The sequence below is a fragment of the Phaseolus vulgaris genome, chromosome 4 (assembly GCF_000499845.2).
Source record: "Phaseolus vulgaris cultivar G19833 chromosome 4, P. vulgaris v2.0, whole genome shotgun sequence".
In the NCBI taxonomy this organism is placed as follows: Eukaryota; Viridiplantae; Streptophyta; class Magnoliopsida; order Fabales; family Fabaceae; genus Phaseolus; species Phaseolus vulgaris.
The window spans coordinates 768,080-792,858 of NC_023756.2; the positions used below are offsets into that span (position 1 = coordinate 768,080).

The window sequence follows — 24,779 nt, forward strand, 5'->3', positions numbered from 1 at the left end:
TTCAAGGAAATCGTAATGGGTCATGCTGTTTCCACTAATCACGACCTTATCACACATGATCATAACTAGTTTCTTTAAATGAAGAAGTTGCTCTGACAGACCTTTCAGCTTTGGACAACGATACACATAAAGATGCTGAAGACGTGGAAAAGTAGTTTTCCATTTTCCATTCTTATAATATTTTACATATTTTATTCGGTAGATTCCTTTAGTGCTTTTTTTTTAATGCTTTCAAGTGACTTGAGAGGCATAACCAAGTGTTGTTTCATAAATCTATAATAGTGAGAAAACATGAAATGCTCACAACTACAAATGTCATTGACTCCTTGTCTCCTTGTTTTACAGAGGATAGTGAATCATTACAAGCATACTTGTAAAACTAATGAGATACATATTTTATCTTTGATTACAGATATATAAAACATTAGCAGATTGATTTTTATTCAACGGTTTTGATGAGTTGGAGGACTGAATAATTCCAGACTTTAAACTTTTAGTGAACAACAAGAGTTTTTCTGTTGCAGGAGGATCTCCACATTGTAGAGGAGAGGTAGTAAAGTAGTAAAATATAATTGAAACAGTAGCATGCAAATAAGAAAAGTGGGTTCTATTTTATTCCTTCAAAGACAAGTTTAGAATCAAATAGACCCACTAAGAGGTTCAACAAAACAGTTTGGTTCAGAACATTGAGAACAGAACTGAGTAACAAGGGCATCTCTGCAAGGCAGACATTGAAATAACATTAATTTCTCGCATCCTTTAACACAACTATAACTCCATTTCACAAAAGCTAAAAGGTTATACCATTCAGAAACACTTCCTGAGAATGTGAGAGAGGTAATGAAGATTTTCGTTGGTCAACAATTGACAGACAGAACCCTCTTAAATGGGAAACCCAAGATGCTGGTCTATCATACATTATTTCACTTTGATTCAATCCCGGTAAAGTCAACTTCAGAAGGGAACTTCAGGAAGAAGATTTTCCATCCTGAAGAAACATATACATATTTCTTAAAGTCTATTATTGCTGGGGTAGAAAACTAGATATAGGTACAATATACTATTTTACTGCCCTTTCCTGGTCACATAAATTGTGAGTTTGCATATAGTACTACAGCATATAAATGCTTCTGTCAAAATGTATATACAATTTGCATAGATAATATAAATAAACGTTTAAACAGAAAAATGATATCCCAGACAAAATACCTGATACCACAGATGACGCAAAAGTCTGAAAACTATAATTCCTGGCGTGCTGAGATAATGAACTCCCTCCTCAAGGATTAGTTTATCTTTTGGAGCCACAAACATGTTGGCAAGGAGCTTCTCCAAAAGGTGAAGTAAATCAATTGCCAATAATCCTTTAACAGATTTGGAAGGGGAAGACATGAGACTAAGAATGGGAAGCTGAAACAAAGTCTCGCATAATTAGAGGGATTATTTTATGAATTGGAGCAGAGAGCATTTTACAGCAGGAGTCAAAAAGAAATGTTTCAGTGGAATTATATACAGGTGGTGTGCATATTGAAGACATGTAGATATGAAATATGTTTTCAATTTTTCTTTCTATAGAACATATTTTTTTGTGTTCTAGAATTATTTTTCCGAAATGATACTTTTTTAATTTTATTTTGAAATTTTTTGTTAGAACGTAATAATCTCTTTCGAATTTGTTTTTCCAAAATATATTATTTTTAATTTTTAATTTTCATTTTAAAAAATAAAGGGTATTTTTGGAAATTAAAAAATGTGTTGGATGCAGGTTAAAAAGGTTGGATGTAAGGAGAATTTTCCTAAAAAAATAAAAATCCTAAACCCAATAATGAATTGTTTCGGATTAACGAACACCACATATAAAAAAAAATTGGCACTTGAATGCATCACATATTCACGTATGAATCACCAATTTTAAAAGAACAAATTTGAGCTACATCAAAACCATTAAAACATGTTTTCATAAATATTTAATTTCATGTCTGAGTTGAAAATTTCACATTCACTAAAAACAAATAAAAATAAAGATGTTTATAAGCGAATACAAAAAGCACATGTCTCTGCCATTAATGTATATTCTAATTGCTACTTTCAGAAGCTCTACCATCACATGGAAAATGTTCGACACATTTGGTTGGAATTTAATTTCAACAGAAGAATTGAAATAATTTTGCACGAAAATAAGAGTAAAATAAAAGTAATTGATTGATGAAAAACGTAGTTGAGCCATCCTCCTTTAATAAATATGATCAGTTTAAGAAGTATAACATGTGCTGCTCTTGTTTGAAAAATTGTAATCGAAAAGGTACAAAGATACTGTGGAGAATTCGAACCTGTTGAAGTGACAGACAAATTGAAATATAATCATCGCACATGCAGTTTTTGGATGTGAGCAATCTTTCCCCAATCTTCTCCATCTGGACTCTGACAACGCTCCTTCAGCAATGGACAATTAAAGATTGTAAGAGAAGAGATGGATTTGGGGAGACCCTCCGCTGGTAAGCATTCAAGGCTGGGACAATCATGAAGTGTGAGAGAGGAGAGGTGGCAGATACCCTTGTAGTGCATCTTTTTAAGATTTCGGCAATCATTGATTTTTAGAGAGGTGAGAGAGCGTGGCAGCAAAACTTCATCGGGAAAACACTCCACCTCCAAGTCTTTAATAGTCAAGCTTTGAAGAGATGTGTTGGGATCCAAGTTGTCTCTCAAGGAGGCGATAAGTTTTAAACATGAAAGAGACATTTTTTTTATATTTAATGGCAAACCTCCATCTGGGAACAACTCAACTTCTGGACACTTAGTTATCTCCAGCCCGATAAGGGACGGAAACAGGATTTGCATGGGTTTGGGAAACAGGAATGATTTAAATTGAGGGCAATCACGAATATGTAGATTCATGAGATGATTATGAGCGTACTCCTGTGAAATTCTTTCTATGTGGTGGCAGTCTATCAGTTGAAGAGAACGGAGCTTTGGAAATAAATGTAGTCGAAAGATTGTACGAGAGTCGGTGCCTCCATCAGTATGCGATGTGTCCATACTGTTTCCGCTAATTCTGACCTCATCACTAACAACTACTTTCGTACCTTTCAGTTTCGGACAATTATCCACATAAAGCTCTTGAAGACGTGGAAAAGAAGTAGTTTTACACTCCCATTCTTCCCATTCCTTCATATTGGAGAATGTCAGCATCTCCAAGGATGCAAACGAAGAGTTACTCCCATAAAATTCGGCACCAATGCTCACTATTCCATCAAGCCCTTTAATTGTGAGGGTCTTCAGTGATGACAAAAGTCCAAGGGGAGGCAAACATAGGCAATATTTACACTTCTCCAACTGTAAAAACACCAGATTTGAATTATCGAATTCCCAACTTGGGAATTCTGTACCACTGTAGTTCCTAATAAACAAATTCTCCAAGTGATTGGAAGGTTGTAGATTCTGAAGTACTTCCTTTTCTTTCTTTGGATCATCAGGCATGTGGTCCGACTTCCATTTTAATTCTAGCTTCACAAGGCGTTTATCTTTCAAATTTGCTTTTAATGCATCCAAAGGATTGGAAATATTCTGCACGTCATTGATTGATAGCCTTCCATGTTGATTGAGTCCTCCCAGCTGTTTAGTACTTAGCTCACTATTTCTGTCCACAAAAACCGGATTCAGTACTCGAAGATTCTTCAATTCTCCAAAATGCATTGGCATCTTTCTCACTTTTGTACCTTCAAATTCCAGGCAACGCAATTTGGTAAGCTTATGCAAATTTAAGGGAAACTCCAACACTGAACAAAAGTTCAACTTCAGTATTAGTAAGTTATAGAGCAAACATATCGAGTTAGGTAGCTTTTGTATCATAGTCCACGAAAGATCTAACGATTGGAGATGTTTAAGATCACCTACAGAATCTGGAACCTCTCTAAGGTCTACACAATCACGGAAAGATAACACGCGTATAAACTTAATTTTGGAAAACAAATCATGTATCGAAATCTTGAAATGCCATTTAGGTTCCCAAAATTTTGAGATAGAAAGAAATGAACGAAGTCTTTTAGCATCAGTTAAACTCTCAAAACCATCAAAACTTTTCACGTCACAGAATTCAAATGAAAAATGACGGGTCGTTTTCGGTATACATTGGCGTTTATCATATTTCAACCTGAAACAGAAATCCGCACATACATATTTTGCCAAATCATTCAGAAGGTCATGCATGACGAAACGCCCTACGACGCTTGATTGGTTAAAAAAACACCTTGACAGTAGATCATTGAAGTACTCTTCACCAATTTCTTCTGGATCTCTAATATGTTGTGGACTCAGTAGAAAATTTTGGGCCATCCACAAAAAAATTAACTCCTCCTTCCCAAACTCATAATCTTTGGGGAATAAGGCACAATAAGCAAAGCACCTTTTAAGATGAGAAGGAAGATGGCGATAGCTCAAAAATAACGCAGGAATAATTTCACTGTGTTCTTTTGGTAACTCCCATATCTCACTTTCCAATATGTTCTTCCAATCTGAAATGGATGACTTTGTGCTCAAAACACATCCAATTGTTTTGAGAGCTAGAGGTAATCCCTTGCACTTCTCAACTATTCTTCTACCAACCTTCATTAACTCATCATTCAATTCAAGATCACCATCTTTTAATGCATGATTTTCAAAAACTTTCCAGCATTCATCCTCTCCTAATTGCTTTAGAAGATGCACTTCAGACCTCATGCTAGAAGCAACTTTCTCATTGCGAGTTGTGACAAGAATTCTACTTCTTGGAGCCCCGTAGCTAAGAGGAGTTCGCACAGCTTCCCATTCTGCTGGTCTTTCGTTCCAAACATCATCCAAAACAAGAAGAAATCTCTTTCCTAACAATTTTTCTTTCAGTTTTTTGTGAACCATTTCTAGGTTCCCACTGTCATCTTTTTGATTTGTGATTGCCTCAAGAATTGTTCTTGTCACGGTCAAAACATGAAAATGATCAGAAACACAAACCCAGGCTTTGATATCAAATTTTGCATCTTCGATCTTAGGATCACTGAATACATGCTGGGCCAGGGTGGTCTTACCCAACCCACCCATGCCCACAATGGAAAGTATTGATGGCTGGTTAGGATTGTCAGTTTCAGATATGAGCCAATTAATGATTATACCTTTGTCAGCATCTCTCCCATAAATAACACTTTCAGCCACCAAAGAAGATGATGGCAATTTCTGTGACACTCTACTGCCTGATCTATCATTATCATCAGAATAAGTACCCCTTTTCAAACCAAGAGCATCCTTTTCTTTTGCAAGATATTCTAGTTTCTCGAGGACTTCTTTCATCTCTGATTCAATTTTCTTGTTAAATGAAGTCAAAGTAGAGTCGACGAAATCTGATACCTTGGAAGTAAAGGTTTGAGGTTCGTATGGAGCTTCGACTTGGCCTCTGGTGAGTTCATAGTCAATTTCACCCAACAGATCCTCTGCATCAAAGACAGCCTCTTTGACAGCAACAAGCCATGCATTGACGTGTGGATCTGTGAGCTGCTTTAGTTCAGCATCATCAGCGAGAGCATTTATGGAATACAGCTTGATGTTCAAATTGTCGAGCAGTTTCTCATCAAGTTTTCTTCTACGAAAGAAGTCTAGAAGTTGAGGAGAAGCGAGCCTTTCTAATGCAACCTGAAGAAAGGCGGAAAGAAGAGCACCACCAACAAGTTCTGCTGCCATGGTTGGAAGGAGTTGGAAATGAAGTGAAATGGATTGAGTGGAGGAATGAATGGTATAGGATGACTTGACTTTAAAAAGAACATGTTTTTGTTTAATGGGAACTCAACCAATATAAAATGTGAGCTGTTGGATATTCATTCAACGGTTGTGATGAATGAACGAATGGAAAGAGGGTTGTGGGCCCCAGTGAAGCAGTAATTGTTAACTGTTTCTGATGTACTAATTGGCATCCTTTCGTTATTCACTTAATTTCGTTTATGTCTTTCTTTTCTCTGTATTTATAATTTTTTTAATTTGGTTCAATAGTAATTTTTATCTCTTTATTTATACTTTTATTATTTTTGAAAGGTCTCAAATTAGTTTTACTTTTATTTAAAATTAGTCAGAAAAGATATTTTAATATTATTTCATTGAATAACTTTAGAGTGGGACTTAACATTGATTTGGTATTATTGTAGTTACGTATTAAATTTGGATGATATTTTGATGTGATTTTAGAATAATACAGTGACGTTGTTATCTTTATGAGTCATCATGAATTGATGTTTTGGGGATGGCCTGTGCTACAGCTTATACTGTTCCAACAAGGATATCAACTTGCATCAAAGGCCTCACGTACCAGATAACAGAATTTTTAGCTAACGTCGTTTGTAGTTTTGCAGGTAAAAAGGTGCCCTTATTCAGAGTTGTAGAATGTCCTCTACACCAGTGTTCCACGCTTACTGCTGGTGATCCTTTTCCTAGGCTTCGGCTCTGCTCTCAATGAACAACAGGAACAGGGTGTTGGTGGTCGTTTGTGGGCTACTGTGTGTTATCTTGTTCTTTGTTATGTAGAGTGTTTAGTTGCTTTTTCTCCTGATTTTATGGGCATTAGTGGTGAATGTAGTTTTTGGTTTTTCATAGAGGGTGATACTAATGTCCTTGGTGTACCTTTTGTAGATGCAGTGTAAGTTTTCTTTGGTTTTGTAGGTTCCTTCATCTTCGGGGTGTTAGGTAGGGTTTTTTGAGGGCGTAGTAAGCCCTTCCCACCAGCTAACAGTGTTTAGAGGTTTTCTGGTATTAGGTTCCATAGCTCTTGGTAGTATACATCTTACATCTGACCCTGTTTGGGTGTTCCTTTGTTCTGTAAGTGTAAAAGGGTTGGGATACCCCTTTGTATCCCCTTAATTTTAATTCATTCTTTGTTGATAAAAAAAAAAAATCATGAATTGATGTACTTTGTTGGTTCTACATTTATTTCATAAGGCAACTGTAATCTTGCAATTATTTGAATAATGTTGTGGTGTTTGTTGTTCTATGTATAATAGTGTGCTTAAAATACTATGCAAACAAGACTAATAGAAGTATCACTCTTGACCACCCTCTTTTTTAGGTTTTTTTCCTTTAATTCTTCTAATTACAGAATTTTATAGCCTCAGACCCTCCATTTATATTACATTGAAGACAGAAAATAATTATCTCTTTAAGCATCATCAACTTTAAGTCCTTTTGAATAACATGTTTTCTTGTAGTTTCAACAATGTTAAAAGTGAAATAGACCACAATTCATCACTAAAACGTCCCAGTGGACACTGAAGGAAGGAGCAAAAATCTCCTAGCTCAATCTATTGCTCAAGCTAAAAAAAAAATTATAAATATGAGACTTGTGAATGAATAGGGAGATATATAATTTTTAGTTTAATAGTTTTGTTCTATTTTCTTTCTTTCTTTTTGTAAAAGTAGTATATTAAGTGGAGAGACTTATGAGTGTGTTGTACTACCTCCAGATATAAAAGGGGATGGTGTAAAAGAAAGTGTCCACCAACAAGTTCTGCTGTCATGGTAGGAGTTGGAAATGGAGTGAATGGAAGTTTGTGATTTGAAATGGATTAAGTGCAGGGATGGTATAATGATGAAATGAGTAGTTAGCTATTTTAGGAAGATGGATGAGTAGGGATCTTTTAACATTATTTGAATAATGTTGTGGCGTTGTCAATGTGTAATAGTGTGATTAAAATACTATATATGCAAACAAGGTTTTGTTTTTAGTAATTAATTATATAGTTTCGTGATTTTAGGGTATTTTCAGAAGTTGTAGCTATGTATACTCGCCTTGGTCATGCTATCTATAACAGTGTGGCTAGAATAATGAGATTGTGCAATTCCATGTACTCGATTCTCTGTTTCTTGGTTTTAAACTTTTTGCTGAAACAAATTGGCAAACGGTTCTGGTTGTTACTTGGATGGATGTATGGCCTTGCTCATTGGATCCTGTTTTAAGAAAATTTCAAAGCTCAAATTGTCTCAGTTTGTTGTAACTAAACTCAAATGAGCTATAGAATCTTGTACCATGTTAGATTTCAGCTTAAAAGCATTTCACATTAAGACTTGAGACAAGCAATATGGAACTTTTCCCAACATCCCATCAAAACCTCATAGCAGAAATTAAAGGTTCTAATCTTATATGTAATAAACATTCAAGAGAACCAAATTCAAAAAACAGAGATTTACTCACACTCAGATGTGTTAAGAGTAAGCAAGTAGTGAATTTGGTTAAATTTATACGGACTTCATTTGGTACAAGTGTTGCAAAGGTTATCTTTATACAGTTAGTCATTCCAACCTAATTAGTTATTAGTTTATGATACGTATACATCCATTGGCTTGTAAGGGCAGGAAGAAAAAGGTACTACAAACAAAGATGCAGAGGAGAAACATCATGCCAATGAGGTTAAGAGTAAGATCTCTAAAGAGGTCTCTTCTACTCCCTCCAGATATAGAAAATGATACTGTAAAAAAAGATAGTATGAATGATTGATTAGTAAAGCTTCTTGTCTTCCAATTAAATCATTAATTTAAAATCGAAACCTAACAAAAGATAAGTCAACACATCATCTATACATTAGCATAATAAATTTTCAGTCCTACATGCTGGGAAATGCCGAAGCCTTAATGTTAAAGTTAATCAAAAGAAGGTAAAATGGTTGCAAACATGTTTCTTTCATCAAAAGAAGAAAATATTTTTAACAAGGAGTGCATTGGATTGGAGATAGGATAAGCATATTATGGACCTCTTTGCTGTTGAGAATCTTTAAAATTTTATTCCAGAGAAAGGTTTTATCAAAGAAAAGAAGAAAATAAAAGAAAAAAAGTTGATGAAAAAAAAGATGGAGTACAACAGCCACTTCTAAGGGTTATATTCTGTACTGATTACTTTACCAATAACTTCTGCACTTCACAATTTTCAGTGTCCTAAACAGTGTCTGCATAATAAATTCAATGCTGCATATGTAGGGGTTTCACAGCTTGGTTGATTATCTATAATTCAATTTCTCTATAATTTAACATAATCCACCTAGTCCTTTTCCATTACACAGAAAAAAATACACGAGTGTGAAAAAGGTAGTTTAAGTATGTGTTCATGAAAACAACTTTAAGTTATTATCAATTAGAGTTTGTTCTCTAAATTTGATCATTAAACTTAAAGGAATAAGCTAAAAGGAGTTTTTTGGAAAAAGGTTATCTAAGAAGTTTATTGAAATAATAGAGATTATACGAGTCATAAGCTCAAATACACTTCCAATAAGCTCTTCAAAATACTTCCTTAGCTAGAATTAAAATCCTCAATTTCTTCATTTTTTATGAATTCAGAGAATGTTAATCTTTTTAAAGGCAGGTAAAAGCATATATAGACCACATAGGTATAATCAAGTGAATATTTAGACGTGAATTCCTCCTACACCACTCATGCCAACATAATATCTCAAGAATGAAGAGTGATCACTATTTGTTTAATGTCTTATCTAAAAGTAAACCAAAAGCATAGCTGTAAAAGGAAAAGGAAAATAAAACTAGTTTATATTCAATACAAGTTCCTTAGAAACAGAATTCAGAAGAAGCCATTCTTAATGTACCCAATGTTCTCAGTGATTTCCTTTCATCTTGTCTCCAGTCAATACCCCTAGCTTCATTTTATCATGGACAGCCTTTTCAATATATCATGAACCTGTATTTTCATTCAAAAATAATCAAGAACATGAAAACTGAACTGGTGTGAATAACTGCATTCTATTAAGGGTGGGTCCAAAAAGCTATGTGTTGGAAGGTTGGATCTGGAAATAAAGCAAGATTTTGGGAGGACACGTGGGTTGGAAGGAATAATCTCTTATCCCAGTACCCTAGACTATTCTCGCTATCTCTGGATCAGGGCCTGACGGTGGGTGAGGTAGGAAGTTGGGAAGAATCAGTGTGGTGCTGGAGATTAAGGTGGAGGAGGGAAAGGTTTGAATGGGAAACTACTCAAGAACTTGAACTTCTTAGGAGTATTTCCATGAGTTCTCTTAATAGGGAGGAACAAGATGTCCTTGAATGGGGTGGGGATTCTTCTGGTGAGTTTACGGTTAAGTCTGCGTACAAATGCTTGGAAAACCATGCGCCAATTTGGCCTGAGGGCTTCTTCAAACAGTTGTGGCAGGTCAAAGCACTCCCTAATGCTCTGACCACTGCATGGAAGGTCTTGTTGGACAAAATGCCAACTCGTAGTAGTTTGAGTAGAAGAGGAGTGTTAGTTGAAACCACGGGATGCGCGTTATGCCAAGGTTCGGTAGAAACCTCTTACCACCTTTTCTTGGAATGCATAGTAGCACAACAGGTGTGGTTTTTGTGTCTAAGGTGGATGGGGATTTTGTTTGTCCAACATAAGGACTTGAAGGTCCACTTTGAAAACTTTCACCTAGTACACTTGAACACAAAGCAAAACCTTGTGTGGAAAGGTTTGTGGGTGACAGCTGTGAGAGGAATATGGGAACAAAGAAACCTAGTCATTTTCAAGCAGGGAAAGCCTGATGCGGAAGAGATCTTTCACCGGGCACAACTCAACTCTTGGTTTTGGTTGAAAAACAGAGTACACAATTTTAACTTCTCTTTCTCAGATTGGATCTTAAACCCTGAGCTTTGTGTTAAGAGTTATAGATGAAGCACTCTGGTGTCAAGAGGCAATCCCTGGATCTGTGGTCGATGCTTGACCACAGGCATGGAGTATGGAGTTTGTTCGTTGTCAAGGTGGTGTTGTTGAGGAAGTTTGAGGCTTGTTTTATCAAAGCCTGGTTCTGCCATTGCAAGGAGGGGTGAAGGTTTAGGTTGACAGGCAGGAACCCCTCTATTTGGGTGAGCTGGTGGTTACTATACCGGTCCAGGTCATCATGGCTTGTGTCTTTGCAATAGCTCTTGTATGAACTTTGGAGGTATCGGCATTGTTGATATGCTGGTTCTGCTATATAAACAATGCACTTGGTGTTATTTTTTGGGTTTGAGGCATATGTTGCGGTCTATGGTCAAGCTACTGATATACTTGGTAGATGCATGGTGGTATGTAGTGGTTCAGGAAGCAAATGCAGCAAAGTCCGGTAATCTTTTATGTTGTGCTGGTCACACCTAGCTGTTAGCATGTTTTCCCTAGCAGCTTTCCCTCATCACCAGGCTTTTGTTTTGTTTTGTGCTGGTGTTATGCAGACTCAGGTTTTGGGACTGAGTATCTGTAACTAGTTTTAAGTTTTTGAGTTAAGTGGTGTGTCGCTTAACTTTGATCTAATTGTTGAATGCTTATTTAGGAGTTCTTATGTATAAGGGTTGGAACACCCCTAAATTGTTTCTCTTAAATTCTATTAATTCATTGCTGATAAAAAAAAAAAATAAAAAAAAAAATTTAACAAGGAGTGCATTGGATTGGAGATAGGATAAGCATATTATGGACCTCGTTGCTGTTGAGAATCTTTAAAATTGTATTCCAGAGAAAGGTTTTATCAAAGAAAAGAAAGAAAAGAAGAAAATAAAAGAGAAACAGTTATGAAAAAATGGAGTACAACAGCCACTTCTAAGGGTTATATTCTGTACTGATTACTTTACCAATAACTTCTGCACTTCACAATTTTCAGTGTCCTAAACAGTGTCTGCATAATAAATTCAATGCTGCATATGTAGGGGTTTCACAGCTTGGTTGATTATCTATAATTCAATTTCTCCATAATTTAACATAATCCACCTAGTCCTTTTCCATTACACATAAACAAATACACGAGTGTGGAAAAGGTAGCTTAAGTATGTGTTCATGAAAACAACTTTAAGTTATTATCAATTAGAGTTTGTTCTCTAAATTTGATCATTAAACTTAAAAGAATAAGCTAAACGGAGTTTTTTTTGGAAAAAGGTTATCTAAGAAGCTTATTGAAATAATAGAGATTATACGAGTCATAAGCTCAAATAAACTTCCAATAAGCTCTTCAAAATACTTCCTTAGATAGAAATAGAATTAAAATCCTCAATTTCTTCATTTGTTATGAATTCAGAGAATGTTAATCTTTTTAAAGGCAGGTAAAAGCATAGACCACATAGGTATAATCAAGTGAATATTTAGACGTGAATTCCTCCTACACCACTCATGCCAACATAATAATAACTTCCATGTTTTTCCAATGGCAGGATATCTCAAGAATGAAGAGTGATCACTATTTGTTTAATGTCTTATCTAAAAGTAAACCAAAAGCATAGCTGTAAAAGGAAAAGGAAAATAAAACTAGTTTATATTCAATACAAGTTCCTTAGAAACAGAATTCAGAAGAAGCCATTCTTAATGTACCCAATGTTCTCAGTGATTTCCTTTCATCTTGTCTCCAGTCAATACCCCTAGCTTCATTTTATCATGGACAGCCTTTTCAATATATCATGAACCTGTATTTTCATTCAAAAATAATCAAGAACATGAAAACTGAACTGGTGTGAATAACTGCATTCTATTAAGTTTGTTTTCTTTGTCAGATGGTGATGGATGGAACCATACCTTCCAACTACAGACTAATCTTTAGAGAATAAACGCCACATGCTAGAACTTCTGCACTTCACAATTTTTAGTGTCCACATCCACTTTCTGAATATTCAAGTCACAACCATCGATCACTATTTCTTGAAGGAAGTCGTAATGGATCATGGGAATTTTCACAACTGGGTAAGTCCAAAAGCTGAAGGCATGTCACCACAACCAAACACACTCTTTATCTATAAAACAAAAGGCTGAATTTCAATGTTAGAATATTTGTTAATTATCTGAGAAAGACTACCATCGTATTGCCAAAAGTATCGTATGAAAGATGCTTTAAAATAGTAATTAAAATTAAGATATTTCTAATCCCAGGTATTTATATTATTTAGTTGAACTCATGCATTAAATGAACTAACTAGCAGTGTATGAATCAAATAATTTATAAAATATCAAGTTGACTCATCTTATGATCGAACATCCAGTTTTTGGATGTGAGCAATCTTTCCCCAGTCTTCGCCATTTGGATTCCGACAACGCTCACATTCCTGGACCAAGTTGTTTTTCTTCTTATTAGGTGGTTATATATGTTGATTGCCATTCCTTTCTACATAAGAAGCAATTTTTGTTTTTGCAATATGTAAATGTTATAGCAAGGTTAGTTTCCGGGACTTATGTTCAGTGAATGATTTAGTTGGGGTATCCCTATTTTCTAATAGAGGTAATAATAACAGTATCAATGAGGATGGTGGTGGAGACTGTGGTGATGTTGCTTGATGAAGTGGTGGTAGTAGTAGTGTCATGAATGGTGGTAGACATGCAGACAATAATAAGTGGTGGTGATAATTGTAGAAGTGATGGTATTGGGAATAATGATGGTTGTGGTTAGGAATCATAAACTCTACTCAAACCTTAGGGAATACATCCTTATTTTAGAATGAATGCAAGTATGTGTATGACAATACTCAACTTGTTTTCTCTCATCATTTATATTTATATTATATATGAACACTATAATAAATAAATTATGTAAATAATGTTTTTTTTTTAATTTAAATCTTAAAATGATTATATTAGATGACTATGATTGAAATATGTTTACTTATGACTTAAAATATTATGCTTGAATACTGGATATGACATTTGAGTGATTTCACGGAAGAATTACAATTATTTATTATTTAATTTCTAAATTAAGAAAAAAAAATCACGTTCACATTTATCTTTATGTATAATATAATATTTTATTTACGAGTATTTGATAATTTTTTACATTTTTGTGAGTTTTTATAAAAAGGGGGACTTCTTCTTCCTGCACCTCCATGTGCCACCTCCATAAGTTTTTTTATTCTAAAAATATCTTTCTTTAATATTTTAGATTATGTAGTTCGAAAGTCTTTTGTTAACTTTTGGATTATGTAATCCGAAAGTCTTTTGTGATTAGTTTTTGGATTATATAATCCAAAAGTCTTTTCTATACATGAGATTAACTTTTAGATTATGTAATCCGAAAACTATTTTTTTTCATATACTTGATTAGTTTTTGGATTACAAAATCTGGAAAGGTTTTTTTGGATTGAGATTAGTTTTCAGATTATGTAATCCAGAAGTCTTTTTTCAAATGTGTGATTTTTTAGCTTCTGGATTATGTAATCTGAAAGCATTTTTTTTTTTCAAATGCTTGATTATCTTTTGGATTACGTAATCTGAAAGTCTTTTTTGGATTGAGATTAGTTTCCGGATTATGTAATTTGGAAGTCTTTTTTCAAATGCGTGATTAGCTTTTGGATTACACAATTCATAGGTTTATCTCAAATCTAAAAAAGACTTATGGATTTTATAAATCTAAAAGAACATTTCCAGATTCAAAAACATCATCTGGATAATGTATGGGGTGACACATAAGGATAAAAAAGTATTTTCATATTTGGTATGAGGGTGACACAAGAAGGTATGGAAGTGCAGGAAGAAGCAGTCCAAAAGGGGTTGGGTATTGTCCTATCAAGTGTGTTTAAAAAAAGGCTATTGCTTCTTGCATCATACGAATTGGGACCTGCACCCAATAACCGTAATGAAAATACGAGATTACCCTCCATGGTTTTAAAATTCAAATTAGGTTTTGGCTTTCCTTCTTCTCCATTCGTGTGCACACTTCTGGTGGCTGTGATTCTCATTATTTGCACTTGTGTTTGGTGGTTTAGAGTGTCTTTGGTGGTTTTTGACACCCATTTCAGTTTTTTTACTTCCAGATTTTGGATTCTACAATGTATTACCAGAATTTGAATTCTGGAATAGGATTAGGAGCATGATTTTTAACTTCTTGATTTAGGATTCTAGAATGTATTCCTAGATTATATTTTCCAGAATCCTAAATTCGAAAGTTAAAATAAATTGATCTTATCTTTCTACAATGATGGAATGTGTCTAAAATGGGTTCGAAAACACGGTGAATCATCGACTGCTTCTTCATACACTTCCATACTTTTTTGGGTCATCCTCTTAAATATTTATATTCCAAAAATATAAGTTTTTAATATTCTGAATTACATAATTTGGAAGTGTTTTTCTAAATTCGTAATTGACTTCTGGATTATGTAATTTGGAAGTCTTTGTGATTAGCTTTCGTATCACATAATCCAGAAGTCTTTTTTATACATGAGATTAGCTTTTGAATTATATAATTCGGAAGTATTTTTTTCCAAATGTGTGATTAGCTTTCAATTTACATAATTTGGAAGTCTTCTCTAGATATGAGATTAGCTTTCGATTATGTAATCCAATTTTTTTTTTTTTTAAATGCGTGATTAGTTTTTGGATTACATAATCCATAAGTTTATCTCAAATCCAAAAAAACTTATGGTTTTTATGAATAAAAAGAACACTTTCGGATCAAAAACATCTTTCAGATTATCATGTATGTCGGACAGAAAAAGAATAAAATGGTATTTTAGGAGTGGTACAAGAAGATATTGAAGTACAAGAAGAAGCAGTCTGAATCATCACACACAAGTGCTAATAACCAACCAAATATCACTACAAGAAAATAACAATTTAGTCACCGAATTTAGCGACCGAAAATTAGTGGTCGCAATTTGCAACCGAAATAGCCACCAAATACCTGTAGTGTCAAATCTGCGACCCAAATAGCGACCGACAAAATTATTAATCATGTTAGTTAGTTTAGCGACCGAATCCGTGACCGAACATGATAGTGACAAAACCATTGGTCGCTAAAGTGGTGGCTATTTCGAATAAATTGTGAAAAATATATCTGCGACCGAATTAGCGACCAAATATGTTTATTTTTTAGCCACCGATTTTAGTTCGGTCGCTAAATATTATTGTTTTTTTCTGTCACCGAATTAGCCACCGAATATGTTTACTTTTTAGCCACCGATTTTCTTTTGGTCGCTAAATATAAATGTTTATATTTGCCACTGAATCAGCCACCAAATTTATTTATGTTTTGGCCACCGATTTGGTTTCGGTCGCTAGATATAATTGTTTATTTTTACCACTAAATCAGCCACCAAATAGTTTTTTTTAGCCACCGAATTTCTTTTGGTCGTTAGTATAATTGTTTGTTTTACTACTATTAATAATAATAATAATAATTCATTTTTATTTTAAAAAATTATACAAGGATCGCACACTTTGAATATTAATGAGTACTCATCCGTTTAAAAAATAATTAGTTGTATCACTGATTTCTTTTTCTATTTAAAAAATATGTGTCAATTATATTTGTAATTTCTTAAATTTAAATAAAATTTACTAAATATTGTTTTTAAAATATCAGCTCAAATAAAAATTCTAAATAAAATTAGATAACAAAATATTATTATCAATAAAATTAAACCTTTAAAATAAATAAATTACGCTACATAATTAAATTTAAATAAAATGATCTCTTTAAAATAACTTTAATTTAAAAAAAATAAATAACAGTTTTAATTATAAAACAACTTTTTAACAGTTATTTTAACAGTTTTAAAATAACTTTTTTCAGAATTAAATTGTAAATAATTTTTTAATTATTAATTATTTTTTACTAATAATAGTTTTATCACTTGTTTCTAATTTTTTTTTAATTAAAAAATTGGTGGTTTCAGTAAAAACAAAACGTGACAATTAGATAAAACTTTGGGATTTGTTTTTTTTAAAACTTCAGAATTATTTGGAAGTTGCAGTGCTTGTAGGGCACCAAATACCCAAAATTGGTCTTGGTGTGAACTGCGGAGGAAGCTGCAGGCGGTGGTCGTGGTGCGAACAGAGGAGAGCGGAGGTGAGCGGAGGCGAACGAAGGTGCGAGTGGAGGCGAACGGAGGCGGACGGAGGTGAGCGGAGGTGAACGGAGGAGAACGGAGGTGCTAGCGGAGGAGAACGGAGGTTCGAACGGAGACGAACGGAGGTGGAAACACTTCGCAACAACCTGAATTCACCCAAATGATGTTTATGGTAAGTACTGGAAACACTACCTCCAAATTATGCTTATGTGGTTTTGCTTGTTCAAATAGCTAAGTATGTATCATTCATTGAAGGTATCAGTGGGGAGATTAAGTTAAATCACGCTTTGGTTTTTGTGTTCACGCTAAAATGATGTTAAACGGGTTTACATTTTTCACTCGACTGAACTGGTTAGTCAAAATCCAAACTGAAAGAAGAACTACCTAGTAAAAATTAATAACATTAAGTAGAATTTAGCATGGACTCATTCATGCACTTTCTAGATATAGTTTAGTTAATCATCATAAAAGAGAAGTACTTTCTGTTAATTTATGTCTTAATCTTGCGTAACAGAAATAAAATAGTAACAATGTTTGTCTATTACCTGCTAAAATTCAAAGACACAGGGATCCAAATAATTAAACATGTCTACATCCATCACCGTCCTCCCATTGTGAATAAAGAACTCACTCTGAAAGCTTTCAGCACCACAACCCTTTGGTGAAGGCTTGTCTCTATATACTTTATTTTGAATTCAGTGATTGATAATCAGTAACAATAATCAAGATATGCTGCAATTGGAAATTCTACTGTTATATATGTTGAATATGGAATACAGTGTTAAGTACTAACCCATGTGAAGTTTTCTTGCAACTGCAATTTATGAAACAAAGATGTGTTACTTTCTTTTGCACTCACTTACACGTCTAAAATGTAAAAGGTGGACAAAAGCAAAACCTGTTTATTAGTTGTTTACTATGTTCAAATTGTAATACTATAATAACAATTGTAATACTATAATAACAATAAGAATGGGAAACATGCTTAAATTACGCTGATGCAATTGTGATTTTGAGTTACCTTCACAATTTGCTAAGGAATTGAACCAAAAAAAGAATTTTCATGCATATTTATTCATTGAAGTTTTTCATTCAGTTAATGTAAAATACTGAAGAATGCGAAGGGAAAGGTGATGTGTTGAGGCTGAGATCCCCCACTACCACTAACATGATGGGTTTTATATCATACAAAATCTCACTTGTCTATGTTTTAGATTGTTAGAAAAATTGGTAGGGTATGGGAGAAGAAATTATTAAGTAAGTCATAGAACACCACGTTATATAGTTCAATTCCAATCAATCTTTATATATGAATCCCATTTGTATGGCAATGAACAGAGTTGTTGGATCACAGTCATATTATTACTATTAGACTTTGTTTTTCCCTATTTGGTTTGTTGCATTGTTTCAATCAAAGTAGGAAAGCTAGAAAAGAATAAGAGTAGTTTTAGATAAAAGGCAACAGGGCTGTGAACTTTTGCCCCCAATCACTTACGTGGATGCAACGAATATACATTATGATCATCATTTTTCTTATATTTGCATATAAACTAAGTTGAGCAACTTTGTTTCCCTAAAAAGATATAGTGTCATTTGTTAAATAAAAACAATTGAAGGAAGCCAATTATCTTTTGTGGAGCAGTTGGTGCCAGATACTGTCAATATGGCATGTTTGAGTCTCACCCATCTTTTGTTTTCTTTTTCCTTTATATTCTTTTGTTTTCGTTGAAGTGATATTTTTTGGTAGTGACAGTGGAACCTTTTTGCATGTTAGAGATGTAGCGGGCATGCAGTGAACCTGTGAGCATTAGGCATGTGTCCTAAAGACGAGTGAGATTGTTAATTTTCTTGCTTTCACCAATGCATGTAGCAGCTTTGTCCATTTCTAATTTTTCTTTTTCTTATTAGATAGAGCCCACGTAGAATGTCACTTTAAACTCAATGTGGTTTATGAAGTTGTCATCTCCAACATCACACATCCATGGTCAGAAAAAAAATTAATTCATCAGTAAATTATTTTACTAGCATGATTAACCCAGTTAACAGTAATTAGATTTTAAGATTGTTGTGTCCTATTTTATTCAAAAGAACCCTTCTATACCACACTGAAATAGAAAACATTTATTCAAAGAATTATGTTAACTAATTAAATTAAGAAAAATTATATGTGTTCATATGTCAAGGAACAAGCAACAGGCAAAAGTTTCAAAAATAGTTATGATCAGTATTCTTTAACAATCTCTCTGTCATGTTATGATTATGATTTGTATTTAAGCCATGTGCATGTTTATCGAACCTATTGGGTTTTGTTATGTGCACAGGATGCAAACAATAATTCTCTAACATGTAAACTAATACAGTATATAAGCTATTTATCAATCAAATTTAGTCATTGAAACAAACAATTACCAAATTCTGATTGAATTAGTCTATGAATGACTAAACCTTTATTATTAGGCTGAAGCTAGTTTTACTTATTTTAATGATCTTTTGATTTAATATGACATTCTTCATCTCTCTTGTCTACAGGAAAAATAAATATAGCAACAGCTCTATATAAATAATAGAACCTCCTCCCAAGATCAGTTACAAAGTGAACCAATAAAGGTATGCTTCTCTTCCTGTCAACCCAATACTTTCATATTTGCATCCATTTTTTACTTTCTCCATTCAGTGTCCTGTTTTCTCTCTCTTAAAACAAGTGTATACATTAGGAATTTGTTGTAGTCAGATTGCATTAATGGAAATCCCCGAAGGTAGAAAGTGGATGTATAAAAGATTGGACAGAAACAAACATCTGACAGAGGAATTTAGAGAAGGAGTGTGTGAGTTCCTACAATATGTTATTAGTCAAGATTCAACAAATCATGCAACACATTCAAATGAATAATCCCATATCAAGTTCTTCAAATCCAACTACCAGTGGACATCATAAAGGAGACAACATTGGAGATGATAATTCAGAAGAAGATTAGTTGGATGCTTAATTATATAATAGATTTGACTCTTTTAACTAGTTTTTAATACTTTTCATTGTGTAATACGATTTACTTTTAATTTGAGTACAACTCCTTCTTGAACTATGTATTTGAAGTTCATTCGTATTTAGCTTGATTGAATTTTGAGTATGTATAAGCAAGTTTGAATTTTTGTATAAAATGGTTAAAATACCATTTTAAATAGGTATGAACAATAAATATAAAAATAGCCATCGAAACCGATTTGGTGGCTATATTTACAAAAACAAAATTAGCGCTCGAAATAGAATCGGTCGTTGTAATTAAGAAAAATATTTAGCCACCGAAATCAAATCAGTCGCTAAAGGGGTCTCCATTTAGCCACCGAATTAGCCACCAAAAGTTTTTTTTTTAATTAATTATTTTGATCCATTAGCGACCGAAAATGGTGGTTGCTATCACCTCTATTTCAGCCACCGATTTAGTCACTAATTTTTTATAAAAGTTTGGTCGCTAATTTGGGTTCTGAATTTTGGTGACCAAATTTTCTGCGACCGATTTAGCCACCGAAATGTCAGTTGCTAATTTGGTTTCTAAACTTTGGTGACCAAATATTCTGGGACCGATTTCGCGACCGAAATATCGGTTGCAAATTAGCGACCACCTTATAATTCGGTCGCTAAAGGCTTTCCGACTAGGGTTTTCGCTTCCATCTTTATTCGGTGACTATTTCGGTCGCAAATCTGTTTAGCGACCGATTATAGTACTGTTAGCGACCGAATTTGTTGGTCGCTAAAAGTGATTTTTTTTGTAGTGTATAGTGATCCACAAAACTCAAGATGAAAGAAAAAATGAGAACATCGAGCAGTGCACTCCAATGGAACTACAATGGAGGAGAAGGAAAACCAAAATCTATTTTTAATTTTAAAACCCTAGAGGGTAATTTCGTCTTACCCAGCCTACTCCATTACAAATTGATGGGTTCACTTCATTTTTTAAAAATGGTAACGTTTTAGTTTAGTTTTTTTTCTTTCTCTTATTATTTTCTAATATGAAAACTAAAATCAATATGCATACAATGACTATAATATATATGTATATGTATAATAATAATAATATCAATAAATGGTAATTCTAAATATCATATAAAAAACACTAAATAATAATTAGAAATAACATTCAAATAAAATCTAAATAATTATCTCAAAAGTCAATCCAACATATTCCTTTTGAAACATAAAATCTAAATAGGAAAATACAATCCAAAATCATAAAAATATATTACTATCCAATATCAATAATTCACGTCTCTAGCCTTTCCATAATATTAGGGTTAGAGTCTTGAATGCAATAATAAAGATTATATTTTTTTTTTTTATCCCCATATACAATAAGAATTTTTTAATTATAAAAGATTAAGTAATAAATAATTAAACTAATGTTACCTGTTCAAAATTATGTAACTAATTTTGAGTTAAAATAAATGTCTCGATATTCTTTTGAAGGATGGAACAACGATATTTGGTTAACACGCTTACTATTATATGTTGTGGTTGGATAACAATCTGGACATGTAGAAATTACCGAAAGGTAAATTGTAAATATGAAAATAAAATTAAAAAATAAAATTATATTCTGAAAAAATATATTAACGCAGGACACTAATTATATATATATACATACATTAAAATATCAAATATAAATTATATTATATATATATATATATATTTTGTAAAAGTTTTCATGTTAGATATTATTATGCAACTTGACATCTCAGCTGACATTATAAAAACAGATTCATAAACAAAACTGTACTCAAATAAAAGCAATCAACCAAAATTAGCAATAAAAGGACTACAAGGAATTGATGACATTGTAGGAAAAACATGACTAGACAAAACAAGTATGAATTCTAAAATCAAAATGACTCAAACACAATGAATTTCACCAATTAAAAATAGCAAAAAAGACTTAAAATAAAGCAAAAACAGAATTAGTAACACTAAAACAGAATCAAAGTGTCCAACAACTCAAAAAAAAATTTCAGCACAACCATAGCTCTAGATACCACATGATATGAGCTGGATTGACACTAAACAAGATACACAATATATAAGGAGGCTTAAGGTCATCTCAATGGAGGATAATGCCATCCAAAAGAGAAGCCAAACTCATTCAAACAATGAGTGCCATGTCAATATCACAAACACTTGGCGAAATTGAAAGGAAAGCAAGAACAAAACAAGAACACAAATAGAAAAACAATTGAAATGTGTAATTGCAAAAACTGGACAGAATTGAAAGAAGAAATGAATCTACCGATTGAAATTGAAGAAACAAGATGAAGGAAGATGAAACTTATGTGGTTGAAGCTTGGTTTGGGAAATGGACACGCCACTTGGATGATGAATGTTCCAAGATAATTGCAGATTTGCCGCCACTTGAATGCTCCCAATGCATCACAAGATAAGACAAGGAAGAGGAGAAGTCTCACAATCACTCACAAATTGAGCATAGTAACTTTACTCTATTTTCAAATCTGAATTTTACAAGAGCAAGCACCTCTATTTATAGCCTTAGAGGTGCTGAAATGAAAAGCTAATCAAATTCAAATTTCCCTCTAAATCTAATTCAAATTTGGAGCCAAACTTGAGTCACATGGAAGGTGTGACCTTATGTTGGGCTTGGGCCTCATATTTTTAAGAAGACTACTAGGAAGAACTTCAACTATTGTTGTCCTTGACCATTCCTCTTATTGATGGCCTCTGTAACTGCTTGTTGAGAATACCTTTAGAGTATAGCATCCTTGGTCATCTTCATGTATTTTTCATTCTCATCACCTTTTGTGATTTGGTTATGGATGTGCCTCCTTACCTGAGCGCAAACAACATATGAAAGTTCTTGTGTGAATTTTTTCAGCGCAATACGGACCCAGAATAAAATTGCAGAAAGTTAAGCGCAATTTCACAAGTTTTGGTAGAGGATAGCCTTTAGTTTACACAAATTTTTTGAAAAATTCTCCCGAAATAGTTTTTTTCCTGAAATTCCACGTAAGAATCTCCACTGAATTTGGGACAAAACGCGACAAATTTCGGGTTAAACGGATGAGTATTCACCCACGAAAAGAATCAAACAGTTTCACACACAAACGAAGCTTCCTTTCAGCCATGGCACTGATGAATAAAAAATTTATTGCCAATCTTGTGAGACGAATCTGGAGCTCAAGTCTCAGCCAAAACTCAATAGACACAGTGACGAATGTATGGTAAAAATTTCAGACCAAAATACCCAAGGAGTAAGGCGTAGTAAGTCCCAGACCGAGAGTGAACAAAACTAGTTTTCCGAAACAAAACGTCCTGGCTTTTCTTCCCCGTATCTTCCTTCTGTGATTTGTTTATTGACGTGCCTCCTTACCTGGGTGCAAACAACATATGAAAGTACTTGTGTGAATTTTTTCAGCGCAGTACGGACCCAGAATAAAATTGCAGAAAGTTGGGCGAAATTTCACCAGTTTTGGTGGAGGATAGCCTTTGGTTTGCACAAAATTTCTGAAAAATTCTCCCAAAATAGTTTTTTCCTGAAATTCCACGTAGGAATCTCCACTGAATATGGGACGAAATGCGACAAATTTCGGGTCAAACGGATGAGCATTCACCCACGAAAAGATTCAAATAGATTCACACACAAACGAACCTTCCTTTCAGCCCTGGCAGTGATGAATAAAAAATTTATTGCCAATCTTGTGGGACGAATCTGGAACTCAAGTCTCAGCCAAAACTCAATAGACACAGTGACGAATGTCTGGCAAAAATTTCAGACCAAAATACCCAAGGAGTAAGGCGTAGTAAGTCCGAGACCGAGAGTGAACAAAACTGGTTTTCCGAAAACAAAACGTCCTGGCTTTTCTTCCCCATATCTTCCTTCTGTGATTTTTTAATGGACGTGCCTCCTTACCTGGGTGCAAACAACATATGAAAGTACTTGTGTGAATTTTTTCAGCGCAATACGGACCCAGAATAAAATTGCAGAAAGTTGGGCGAAATTTCACAAGTTTTGGTAGAGGATAGCCTTTGGTTTGCACAAAATTTCTGAAAAATTCTCCCAAAATACTTTTTTCCTGAAATTCCATGTAGGAATCTCCACTGGATATGGGACGAAACGCGAAAAATTTCGGACCAAACGGATGAGTATTCACCAGCGAAAAGAATCAAACAGTTTCACACACAAACGAACCTTCCTTTCAGCCCTGGAAGTTATGAATAAAAAATTTATTGCCAATCTTGTGGGACGAATCTGGAGCTCAAGTCTCAGCCAAAACTCAATAGACATAGTGACGAACGTCTGGTAAAAATTTCAGACCAAAATACCCAAGGAGTAAGGCGTAGTAAGTCCCAGACCGAGAGTGAACAAAATTGGTTTTCCGAAAACAAAATGTCCTGGCTTTTCTTTCCCGTATCTTGCTTTTGTGATTTGTTTATGGACGTGTCTCCTTACCTGGGTGCAAACAACATATGAAATCACTTGTGTGAATTTTTTCAGCGCAATACGGACCCAGAATAAAATTGCAGAAAGTTAAGCAAAATTTCACAAGTTTTGGTAGAGGATAGCCTTTGGTTTGCACAAAATTTCTGAAAAATTCTCCCAAAAAAGTTTTTTCCTGAACTTCCACGTAAGAATCTCCACTGACTTAGGGACGAAACGCGACAAATTTTGGGTCAAACGGATGAGTATTCACCCACGAAAATAGTCAAACAGTTTCACACACAAACGAACCTTCCTTTCAGCCCTGGCAGTGATGAATAAAAAATTTATTGCCTATCTTGTGGGACGAATCTGGAACTCAAGTCTCAGCCAAAACTCAATAGACACAGTGACGAACGTATGGTAAAAATTTCAGACCAAAATACCCAAGCAGAAAGGCGTAGTAAGTCCAGGACCGAGAGTGAACAAAACTGGTTTTCCAGAAACAAAACGTCATGGTTTTTCTTCCCCGTATCTTCTGTGATTTGTTTATGGACGTGCCTCCTTACCTGGTTGCAAACA

At 34.0% G+C, this 24,779-nt stretch overlaps 1 protein-coding gene and 1 long non-coding RNA gene across 5 annotated transcripts; one reads left to right on the top strand and one right to left on the bottom strand.

Moving 5' to 3' along the window:
- Positions 1-592: 592 nt before the first annotated feature.
- Positions 593-5,795, bottom strand: LOC137836694 (putative disease resistance RPP13-like protein 1). 2 transcript variants are annotated; one of them, XM_068645384.1, is made up of 4 exons: positions 2,331-5,747; positions 1,210-1,410; positions 805-988; positions 593-717 (listed from the first exon to the last, which is right to left on the bottom strand). In XM_068645384.1, exon 1 carries the CDS (start codon positions 5,701-5,703, stop codon positions 2,362-2,364), a length of 3,342 nt encoding a protein of 1,113 aa, XP_068501485.1. In that variant the 5' UTR covers positions 5,704-5,747; the 3' UTR covers positions 593-717; positions 805-988; positions 1,210-1,410; positions 2,331-2,361. The 2 variants fall into 2 exon arrangements, with proteins under 2 accessions (XP_068501485.1, XP_068501484.1); XM_068645383.1 differs by having other exon boundaries at positions 593-988; positions 2,331-5,795.
- A 10,883-nt stretch (positions 5,796-16,678) lies between these two features.
- LOC137836677 (uncharacterized) lies at positions 16,679-19,872 on the top strand. 3 transcript variants are annotated; one of them, XR_011085329.1, is made up of 3 exons: positions 16,679-16,951; positions 19,309-19,386; positions 19,494-19,872. It is a non-coding gene; the product is annotated as an uncharacterized lncRNA (long non-coding RNA). The 3 variants fall into 3 exon arrangements; XR_011085328.1 differs by lacking the exon at positions 16,679-16,951 and adding an exon at positions 16,958-18,763; XR_011085327.1 differs by lacking the exon at positions 16,679-16,951 and having other exon boundaries at positions 18,774-19,386.
- The last annotated feature ends 4,907 nt before the right edge of the window (positions 19,873-24,779 follow it).

What these genes read in the sequence shown, in the direction of transcription:
- LOC137836694 (XM_068645383.1), bottom strand. Translation starts at nt 5,703, where the DNA reads ATGGCAGCAGAACTTGTTGGTGGTGCTCTTCTTTCCGCCTTTCTTCAG.